The sequence below is a fragment of the Uloborus diversus genome, chromosome 9, assembly GCF_026930045.1.
Source record: "Uloborus diversus isolate 005 chromosome 9, Udiv.v.3.1, whole genome shotgun sequence".
Classification (NCBI taxonomy): domain Eukaryota; kingdom Metazoa; phylum Arthropoda; class Arachnida; order Araneae; family Uloboridae; genus Uloborus; species Uloborus diversus.
In genome coordinates, this window is record NC_072739.1 from 85,714,581 (window position 1) to 85,726,696 (window position 12,116).

General features: G+C 32.9%; 1 protein-coding gene across 1 annotated transcript in view; it reads right to left on the bottom strand.

Moving 5' to 3' along the window:
• Positions 1-12,116, bottom strand: part of LOC129229953 (uncharacterized) — a 72,017-nt gene that overhangs the window by 32,489 nt on the left and 27,412 nt on the right. Inside the window, exons 2-3 of the mRNA XM_054864337.1 lie at positions 8,499-8,809; positions 2,557-2,982 (exon numbers count right to left, since the gene is read on the bottom strand). Of these exons, the coding sequence (XP_054720312.1) occupies positions 2,557-2,982; positions 8,499-8,789 (717 nt within the window). The 5' untranslated portion in view covers positions 8,790-8,809. The remainder of the gene's footprint in view (positions 1-2,556; positions 2,983-8,498; positions 8,810-12,116) is intronic.

Sequence of the window (12,116 nt, forward strand, 5' to 3'; positions counted from 1 at the left end):
AGTACATTTTTATTTATAGTTACGATGCTGAATTTTGTTATATTTTTTGCAGTTTTGGTTTAATTATTGGATAAATAAGTAATGCCACGAATAGCCTTTGAATAATTTTAAAAAGAAAGGGGAAATCCTCACCTTTGATAGAAATTGATTGAAAAGAAAATGCACTTACTTAGCCCCTATTTTAACGTTTTGTAGTGTCTCCCATTGAACAGCACTTTGCATTATTTAGCACACTTTAAAGCATAAATTTTATAATTAGATTACTTTTTCATTCCTCCAGCAAAGTGGTGTTTAGAAAAATTGGCTTTAAAAAAGAAACTCTAAAAAAAAGGCAGATGGTAAAAATATTGCCCTGTTCTATAGTTAAAAAAGGATTTAAAAAAAAAAGACTTTTTTTCACCCCATAGAGAAGACTATTTCCATATAATAGGTAAACATTCATTAAGTTTCAATTATTACTTTTTTCAGCAGTAAAAATGTCCAAAACTATAACAACAATAACTGTTTAGGGGTTGTTCTTTACACTAAGTGTAAACTGTTGAGATTGTCTTTTTTTTTTCAAAGCATAACATAATTCTAAACTTACTGAGGAAGCCTAGTAAGAAAGAAAAGGCTTGCTATTATCGTTCTAGTTTTGTACTTGGCTTTGTAATTCATTTGTGTGCATATTTTTTTTTCTTGTATTGAACATTTGATCTTTGACTTTTTAGAGGAAATTGTTTTGATTCTATGAACTAATTTCAAAAAGGAAAACAAAATCTAAATTCAACGCATGAATGATTTTTGACTGTTAACAAATGCAATTTATGCACCTTATTTATTCTGCTATAACCCCCCAAACAAACCTCTTGCTAAATTACGGAAAAATTTTCATCATTTCAGTTGAATTGCATTTAGTTTTGCAGTGCTTCAACATCAGCACATAATAAGACGTAAAGCGGAAACCTAACTAACTGGAAAAAGTAATATTTTTCCTTCCCATAAAAAGAGCGAGAAAAAAAAAAGAAAAGTAATGAAAAAGAGGGAGGAAAACCATTCTTGTGTTTTAAAATGATTTTACACTATTTCACTTCTGCTACCTTAATTTTAGAAAAATGCACGAGCTAAACATTTGTTTGAGAACAATACAAATACGCCCTTTTATTCAGTTCAATTTCCTGCTAAAAAATGATGGTTTTAAATGTGCCAGTACCTTAATAATAAATAGAGGCACACATCTCAATTAAACAATCCTTTACTTTTAGTCTACTTACTTTAGTCTACTACGTCTTTAGGTACTAAAACAGCGATTTATACATTGCTTCTTTGGAATTGCAACTGAGATCATTTAATTCATTAGTTTAGCTGTGACTGAAAATATTTAACGCAGGATGTACAAAATAAAAAAAATTGAAAGCAACAAGAAATTAGTGTTATAAAATCATAAATAACTCTCTCATTGTATTTTTTCCATTTCTAATTATTATTATGGTTCCATACATATCAACATAACTACGATAACTAATGAATTCAAAGAAACATTTCTTAAAACAACTGTGAAACGGTAAATAAAATCACCAAAATTAAAGAAACATATTTTTAGTAGTCTACAAATGCGCCATGCAGTAAATATTTGAATGAGAAATAGCAACAAAAGTAATTGAAATTCAACCTATACACACTTGAAAATTAAATACGAAAAATATATAATTAAACTGAGAAAACTAAAAAGGCGTAAATAAATAAAATATAAACTCGCCTCACATACCTAAAGATAACCCACTTTAGGTTCAGTTAAAACTGTACTTAACTTCAAATTTTTGCCCTACATTTTAACATTAATCTTTAAAGGTATTTCTTCTAACGCAACAAATTTGATTTTGCCTTTTGAATGGCTACTTTTAGTTTCATTTTTATTAATTAACTGCAAAGAGAAAAAAAAAAGTAGATATTCTATAGGCATTTTTTGTCACCTATCATTCCCCCCCCCCCAAAAAAAAAAAAAAAAGATTGCAACTTACTAAGAGCCTTAAAAGAAAAATAAGCTTTCATAATCGTTAAAATAAAGTTGCTGATATAAACGACGATATAATGTTGTTTATATTAACAACGCCACTCTTCCAATTAGTATTATCAAGCATGATTTTTTTTTTTTTTTTTTGTACATTGCAATCAGAATGTTCAACTTATTTCTCAACGTTTACTTATGAAGTTGTTTTAATTTTAAAACAAGTCTCATTGTATTTTATAAGAAGTTCCTTGATTGCAATTTAGTTTGAACAACATATGCACTTATTTTTGCACAGTGTCTGGTTTAAGTGAATTGTTGGATTTGTTTTAACATGAGCGACTTGGAAAAGATACTTTTTGAGCTGGCGGAAGAGTACAGCAAAATCGTTAAAATGTCACAAAGCTAGAAAATTCTGTAATACTATCGGTTAGATTCAAGGCGTTACTGTTAAAACAGACGACCACTGCGGTAGGTAGCTCCATCACGTTGAAAATAAATATTAAAAGTTAGATACCACCATATTAAGTAACAACAATGTCATTTGTATTTTAACAAAAAAGAATTACCTGTACTTCAGGTACTTCCAGTTCAGCAAACGCTGTCCATTTGCCTTGTGGTTCTTTTGGAATCCGTCTCATTTGCGTATGACCAGCGGATCTCTCGTCCACGTCCAAGAACTGACCAAACATTCCCACTTCTTCTGGTGACCCCCATTTTGGAACGTACATCTCTTCGGTGTTCTTTGTTTCTGGGGGACTGAAAGCTGAGACCCTAGGCTCTGGTAACCATGATGCTGTTAGTGTAGTGGAGGGAATTTCTTCAAAGTTTGAGAGGAATTCGCCGAAATTTCCATCCGTGACATCGTTGCTGACTTGATAATGTGGATCTTCCTGTTGAGGAAAGGCAGAGAGAGGTTGTGAATGAGTTCTGGAATTCATGCTTGGAATGTTTAAAGTGGTTAAAGGTTGATGATGATCCATTTCGAACATATTCTGGAAAACAGAAACAAAATATTTGTAACCAAACAACATATTTTCAACCAAAACAACATATTTTTAACCTAAACAACATGTTTGTAACCATTCGCTAAATTTGAGAATTAAAAAAATTAATTAGTCTTCTAAACTCATTTAATTAATAAAAGTATGATTGCAAATTATTGGAGCAAAATATACAATACATGACAAAGAAAAAAAGAGAGAAAAATACACACATATGAAGAAGGTTTCCAGTTCAAATGAAATTTTGCATACGGAAGATACTTCAACATAAAATGGAAGTTGAAGTTGGTTTTCAGCAAATGAATAGCTGGAGCACCAGGACACCAGAAATTCTTCAGCAAGTGCAAACGAAGAGTAGTTTTCGATCTGATATTCTAAATTTCTATTACATTGGGTCTGAAAGCATCTAATTTCCACTATAACAATCCTTTGCAGAAAATGTCAGGCTCATTATAAGTCATGGCATTGGCTGAAAGAGACTGCTATTCAGCAAATCCTGCATTGGAACGTTGAGGCAATTAAACGATCCTGAAAAGAATGGATCAACAAAACTTGAGTGTCAATTCGACAAAGAATCAGAGCAGAAGAGGAAGACAGTTCAAATGTTAAATCAGAGAACAACTGTTCTTTGATTGTTGTTCTGTTCACTTAAGACTGTTCAACTAAGAACTGTTCAAGTAAGTTTCTGAGGAATGAGTGACAAAATGGAATATTTGCTCTAGAAAATCATTATGCGGATTAGTCTTCGATAATGTATACCATAAATCCTAAGTATAATAGTGCTTATATGAATTAATTTTGAAAATTGTCGAGTGGAGACTTATTTTCTTCTGCACCAGAATCCAGTTGTATTTGTATCTTGATGACCACAAATGAGATGTTTATGGCAGCGTAGCAATCTTGCTAAACTCCATTCACAAGAAAGAGAGACTAAAGGTAAAAAAAGAATTTCGCCATTTGGCAACCTCAGTCCTGTGCTTGGCTTGAACAAAGACAAATTGGTGCCAATCAGTCGGCGAATGCGAATCATATTGGTTAACTTTTTTTTAATTCAAAAAAATAAATCAACAAAAGTAGTATAGCGGCAAAACGTCTGGAAACCTTGTTTGCTTTCAGTCTTTTTATTCCGTGAACAGAATGTACTACTATAGCATTTTATTGGACTTTGTGGAGTTTAATTATTTTTTCTTTATTTATTTTTGGTGATTGAATCCCTTGATAATCACTAACGGAGCACTAACAGCACTGCGATACTTAGACGATATTTTGTGATGTGTTTTGAGAGATATACTTGCTTCATCAAAGAGATCATAGTGCAGCCGATTACACACTGCAAGAATTGTATGAATTTTGTTCGAGTTTACCAAATCCTTTTAACGGCACTTTAAATTTAACAAAGTCTCTGAATAACATCACATGAAGACACTGAACTATAGTAAACCCTGGAGGTTGGAATTACCAAGCTCAAACAAGGAGCCTCATGGGTAGATGAGTATAAATCATTGAGAAGGAATAGTATTCCTTCTCAATGGTATAAATACACTTGGTATTATCAAAGCAAAACTTTGCTGACCGAACTAAGGAAGCGTAATGAGTGTTTTGAGTCGTAAAAAATATCCGTAAATTTTCTGATAAAAAACAAGAAGTTCAAAGCTATTTAAAGTTAGTTTCTTTACCATTACGCGCAACTAAGCTCCTGAGTTGTTGCCTAGATTGCTTAAAAGGGAAACATGTGATTCGACTACTCACCCCTTCCCCCATTCCAGATTTCTTAATACCTCAGTGATTCCGAATGATTAAGAGACAAGCTTAATGGAAAAAAAAATCCTTTCTTTGCAAAGAAATTTGCAAAGAAAGTCTGCAAAATTTTCTTTGCAGGAAAAATCGTTTGCATCCAGTGGCGGATCCAGACAGAATTTTCGGAGGGGGGCCATTTGGAAAAATATGATGCTTTCTAAATTTTAGAATTTTACAAATATCAATATAGAGCCCACCTTTTAACCAGAGCATTTTTTAGGCATTTTCACTAGGTGACACAAGTTGAACATAAAGGCTGTAACCTTTCCAATAATATTCCTCTTTTCTTAACAAACGTGTGCATATATCGTCGCCTCGAAGTGGTATTCCTGTAATCAGTACTGTTAGTTTCTGAGGCAACTGTATAGGGCTTCTGTTTTAAGAGGAATCCGATATGAACCAATCGTAAGTATAATATTAACTCCGAAGTAAAGGGGGCCCGGGGGTTTCTCCCCCGGAAAATTTTTTGAATTTGTAGTCTTAAAAACGAATTTTAGACGATTTTTGGCAATGTTAAGGGAGAAGATGTTCGGTGGCATATTTTTTGAAATTGTAGCTCTAAGAATGCAGTTTTAGACAATCTTTGTTAGAGAGAGGAGAGATTTGAGGGGCCGTCAAAGGAAAGTTTACTGATTTGCAATCTCGGAGATGCATTTTTTAACTGTCTTTCGGAACATTAAGGGTTCGGGTGCGAGCCCCTCCCCCGACCATTTTTCGAAATTGAAACCTTGAAAACGCAAACATTATCTCCAATAATGTTAAGAAGAGGGAGGTGCGAGGGTTCTTATTTTGCAATTGTAGTGCTAAAAACGCAGTTTAATACGATCTTTTCGTGATGATACGTGGAGGAGAGATTCGAGGGTCCACACAAAAAAAATTTTCTACGAGTAATTTACAGTCTTAAAGATGCATTCTAATTATCTTTGGTAAAGGAGAAGAGTTTTGGAGCGTTCCCCCGGAAATTGTTTGAAATTGTAGCTCTAAAAAGGCTGCTTTAGACGATTTTTGGTGATGTTAAGGGGAGGAAAGATTAAAAGGCCCATCCCTGGAAATTTTTTTAATATATAGACTTAAAAACGTATTCTAGACTATCTTTGGTAAGGTTTGAGGTTAAAGAGAGTCTGAAGTCCTCTCGCAAAATTTTTTCAAAATTTAACTCTTTAAATTGCAAAGGTAGGCCATGATTCATGAGTAACTTTTAGAGGACCAGCGATTTTTCGAAATTGAAGCTCCGAAAACGTAATTCTCGAAAACTTTCAATGATGTTGGGGGGGGGGGGGAGTCTCCCCCGGAAACATTTTGAAACTCAGGCGCTTAAAACAAAATTTTGGCCGATCTTGAAGGATGTTGGCGAAAAGGAGAGGTGGGGAACCCTCAACTGGAAACTTTTACAAGTTACTTTTTGAAACGCAGTTTGTAGACGATCTTTGGTAATACTAACAAGAGGAGTGGTTTGGAGGGTCCCATATTAAAAAGGGAATGAAGAATAATTACATAACTCAGCATAAACCCAGGTTAAAACTTAAATCTAACTTTAACTTAATGCGCAATCATTAAATGTATTTTATTAACTTTTTACTAACAAATTTTTGTCCGTCTGTTCGGATAGAATATTGAAACAGGTAGTATAACTATTGACAGGCTAGTAAAAAAATATTTTTAAAATATTATATATACAAAAAGTGTTTCTTTAAAAATTTCTGTACAAATTTCTTTGAATCTTAAGCTCGGAGCTGCTTTTATTTCCAATGTACATAAGCGTAGGTTTTTTGAAACGTAAATTTGTAAGCAAAATTCCTACTTTTAGTTTGAAAATTAGAAAAACTAAGTTTTTGAAATGAAACACATTTAAAATATGAAAAAGAACAACACAAAAGCGTTATATTATACAAAATCTTCGGATGTAATTGCGCTTATGTTTTTTTCTCAAATTGGAATTTCCTTTAGTTTTAACTTAATATTGCATACGATATAATTAATCTGTGTAGGTGTTAATTACTAAAATAACTTACCATTTCTTAAATCAGGGACTGAAAAAATAGTTTTCATCTTATCCAGCAGCGAGATATTGGCTTGTTGATGGTGTGAATCTATCTATTTCTCAAAATACCATATTTTTATATCTAATTACATATGAAACTAGACAGAAATTTTCTCTAGATTTTAAAATCGTGGTTATTTTTTTATCTGCCATTAACAGCAAAACATTAGCGTACCTTCCAAAGCGACCGGAAACCATCCGGCTATTCTTGTTCGCTTTGTGGGAGACACCGCGGTCATAAGTGCTAAATGAACTCAAATATTTGGTATACACTTGATATTTTTAAAATTTTCGTGCGGTGGCCATGCCCTCCCTCTGGCATTGTTTCCATTCATGTTAGACTTCACATGAATTACAATATTTTTTTTTTTTTTCAATTTAAGCGAGGTTAGAGGCTTGAAAACTATACTTGAAACTTCCTCAGTGTGGTTTTATGGCTCCTCGGCGTTGTTTTTATATTCATGTTAGATTTTGAGGAATAATAAGGATTTTTTTAAAATATTCAACTCTGAAAAAGGTTTTTAACTATTTTTGAAATTTTTTCAGGGTTGCGATGGTCCCTCTCTCGTTGTTTCCTTATTGTGAGACTTTGTATGCATCATAAGGGAATTTTTTTGCATTTTTGCTCAAAAAAGAGGTGTTTGACTATTCTTGAAATTTTCTCGGGGGGGGGGCATGACCCCATGCCCCCCCCTCTGGATCCGCCCATGTTTGCATCGCTCCCTATGGGGATTGGGGATGAAAAAATGGAGTGGTACCTGCATTCAGTAATGCCTACCTGTATGCCAATTATTCATAGGAAGCTGGAGCACCAAAAAGGTGGGAAGGACGGGTCAAAAAAAAAAAAAAAAAGGTGATTGGTGAGGTGGCGGTACCTTGAAACGGATTGTTTTTTGCAATACTGGACAACATTATTGACTTTTAACATTACTTATATATGACCTCTAAAAATGTGGAAATTGGCATCAGAAATCGGGACGGATGGCTAGCGCGGCCATCCTCCTCCAATTCTAAGTTCCAGTCTTATGAAATAATACGAAAAAATATCATGTATTTGGAATTTTTAGTTTTTATTATCGTAAAATAAAACAATCCACCCAGTAAAAAAGCACCCCCCCCCATACGAGCCACCAACACAATTATTGTTTGAATCAGTGTATTACTTCTTAAGTTAATGCAGTCATCTTCGAAAAAAAAAAAAAAACCGTTCGATTGCACTATCCCTTGCAGCAAACGGCTTCTGAAGAAGCTCAGCTTCACCTCCCATGGGGTTCATAAATGCGCACCTATTTCTTTTGATTCCATACATCACGTTTTGAATTAGAATGGTCACAAATCGGTGTTCTCAAACAGACAGCCAGTCGTTTTCCAAAAATGATCAAAATAGGTTCAGTGCTTAAAACATGTCTAAATCCGCCAAAATTCAACTGTCCAAAAATTTCTTACAAATCCTAAACTATAAAAAAATATAAGTAAAAAAATTATGACATTTGATTGTTTCAATGAGAATATGAAGTTTCATGCCATACAGTCAAGTTCAGTTGCTGTATGGTGTGAAAGCCATTGGGGACATTTGACACATTTTAGCGAAAAACGTTCCATGCTCACCAAAAAAGGCAGTTTCAATGGTTTACACATAATACGTAATTAAAATACCATAGGGCGTTACCATTAAATTCTTCCTTTGAGATTTGTTCGTTTTGACTCGATTGCGGCTGTGTGCTTTCAGTTTGTTTTGGTGCTGCAGGTCTGTGAAGAGTTCCACAGGAATGACTGGAATTTCATTGGTTATCTGGCTCATTTTAACTGTTTTGCTGACTATGTTCCAGAACGCAAGCAATTCGTCACACGTAGGACTCTCTTCTTCCAATGATTGAAATGAAAATGCCGTGGAAACGTCCGACCAGTTGCCTAAGAGTGCTATGAAAATCCAACTCAGACATGGCCTGAGTAGTTTCATAATGAATTGACAGGAAGGATCTACAAATGAGAAAAGCAATACATAAAATAAGAAATAACAACGTTAAAAAGCACAATTGCAGATTACTGCAGACACGTATTTCGGCGTCACAAGGAATGCCTTTTTCAATGCAAAAAAATGAGCTTGTGGATGAAAAAGACATCCGACAAAAGCATCATATTTCAATGAAAAACTCTTTAACATGAAACATGTACTTATATTTCAATTACATTTAAATATTTGTAACCTATACTGTGATAGTTTAAATTGTACAGTAGCTCAATAGGAAGAGATTTTTTTCCGAATTATATAATTCAGTTCACTGTGAAATTTTAAAGTTCTATAGCATGTTCTAATAATCACTGGACTTACAAAGGAAAAAACTTATAAGACTAAAAAATACAAAGAATATCTTATTATGTAAAGTTTTTTTTTTTTTTTTTGTTTTATAGTGCGCTTAAGCTTCTGACAGAACATGATGATGAATTTTAAAATTGTTTTTAACTTCAGTTTTTAGTTAAGGGAAAATATTTTGTCTTTTTTCCCCTTGTAAATATTATACAATTCTAAATTTTTGGCCAACTATATGTAAACAAAGGAATTTAAAATATAATAAATAAGTAAATAAATAATCAATAATAATCCTTACCTATATAATAGCCAATACATTGATCGAGTAACGCTGACGTCACTAAACTAACATTTAAAATAGTCAGTAGGAAAGCAAAGTATATATTTACTAAATTTGTAACTACATATTTGGAGGATAATTGCTAGAATTGAGAACTTTAATGCGGTTGTCCAAAAGTGTCCTGCATGTGACAGTTAAACTCCTCTTTAAAAATAACAAATAATATAAAATTCGAAAAAATAAATCCTCATACATATAATAGCAAATTCACTCATCGAGTAACACTCTGACGTCATCCACTTTGAAATTCGTGCCATAGCATGATAATCTGATAATTCGCAACTCCAGAGCTCGAATACGCTACCTTGCGGTGATTAACAATACTAAAGAAAAAGGTAAAACATTCCATTCCACGTGTTTTCTTTGTGGTAAATTACAGGCTTCAGACAGTTTATGGTGTAATATAATATCAGAAGAATAGAAAAGAAAGCTTCCCTGAAACACGATCAAAGAAATTACTTTCATTCACTAAGCGTCAAAACAAGTTAAAAGTTACGGCGTGTGTTTGTTTTACCTTTTTCATCCGCCATTAGACAGTGGCTGCAGCGCCCTCTATAGTTTATTGGAGTTGCGAATATTTTCTGGCAATGTTTGACATGCAGGGAAATGCTCTATTTTTGCAAGGCTGAACTGAATCCGGTAACTTAACTCTTAAGACTCATTTTAGGAGGAGGAAGAAACGAAAAAATGGTCAACAGTTAACTCTATTTACTGGAGTTTAGGGTTAATCCACTGGAGTTCAGGTTAAAATTTTAACTATCAAAATATCACAAAACGGGTCATACCTTGACAGGCAATTTTCTAGTGTAATAATAATTAACAATAAATTTACAAACTGTAAAACATTCCATTCCACGTGTTTTCTTTGGGGTAAATTATAAGGGGGTTTTGGGGTTAATAACTTTTGGGGTTTTGATAGTTAAAATTTTAACTATCAAAATATCACCAAACAGGTCATACCTTGACAGGCAATTTTCTAGTGTAATAATAATTAACAATAAATTTACAAACTGAGTGTAGCAAAACAATAACTACAAATTCTATGCATTTTAAAACTTGTAATAACCCTTACACTAATATTATATTACGGAGTTGATTTGGGAACTGTTTACGTGTGCCCCTATATGTTGTATTCATAAGTGCTCCGTCATCTACCTTAGAACTAATTTTTAAAATAAAAGAATTCTTAATTTAATTAAAAACTTTAAACATTGTCATGTTTTTTACTTGAGTATGTATATAATGGTTAGCAGTAATAAAGTTTTGACTATTAGTTACTTTAAAATACGTTTTCACGTGAAGAGTACAGCGATAAAATTACTTACAACACCTGCTAAAACCAAGAAGTTGTCAATACACAAACGTGAACTGGCTCATTGCTCTAAAATTTTGGCTGATAAGTAGAATTGGTACTGCTATTACTTGAGAATTTTTCAAGATTTTTTACTTGACGTTATCCTAGTAAAACATACAATGTTCACAAGCGCCCCGTGCTCACCTGTGCCCCCTTTCCCCTATATTTAGTGAAACAATGAACGAAGAAATAAATACATTTTTCAATGCTTTAAAGATGAGTTAAATGTATTTTTTCTCCTTTGTGATTGACATACTAAAAATCTGGAGAAAGACTTACGTCAGCAAATTAATTAGGTATTATGTTTTAATTAAGCCTCGTTTTTCCTTATTAGATCAGAATTTAATGGAATTACTACCTTTAAACCTGTTACACGTTTTGAAGGCCAAAATTTGTCATGACAGTACTTCCTTAAAGTGACCAATCTAATTTTCGAAGTTACCGCTAATATTGCCAGAAATTTTAAAACTAATTTAGGGCTTTAAAAGGAATTAATAGGCTTAAAAGCTTGAAAGTGTCAAAAATTGTCACGTATGTTAAACATAATAGAAATAAACGACATAGCGATGGCACTTACTAATGAATGAAAATATGGCGCTTGAGTTGTTAAGGAATTTTAATCAGAAAAAGCTTTCACCTAAAATTACAAAAGACTTAAAAACAATGCATCGAATTATTTTTTTGATAGAGATACTTGTAGATGCTTTTCCGTTTCGGGTAAATTTTGCTTAAAAAAGCGGAAACCTGAAAATGTGTTTCTTTCAGTTATACTGTTTCAGTAACAGTGCAATAATTTTTGATTTAAAATAAAATTTTTGATGTTATTTTATAAACTGTGAAGAGTTTCTTAAAACTTTAGCAGTTTTGGTAATAAGCTCTAAATGACGAATAAACTCATTTGAGTTGATGGCTAAGCTGGTGTCTGTTAGTAAGAGCTCTTGAATATTATTTCAATGTGTTTTCAGAATAAATAGTTAAAATAGTATAACTTGGAATTTTTTTTTTTAAATAATATTTTGACTGTTAATTTCAAGATATCTTAGAAGTATTTTGAGAAATAGGTAAATAAATAATATTCAGCGTCTGAAAAGGTATTTGCTAAAAAACATAGGTTTTACAATGCCTCAGAGCCCTTGTAGTTAACGCATACTGCTAATCCTAGTGTTTTACCATTTGAACTATCATGGATCAATTACTCCTCCCAGTAGAAAATTTGTGTTGCGTCACTGAATAATGCTGCTAATTTTTGTGGTTTGTTACGTTTCTGGATGTTATTAAATAA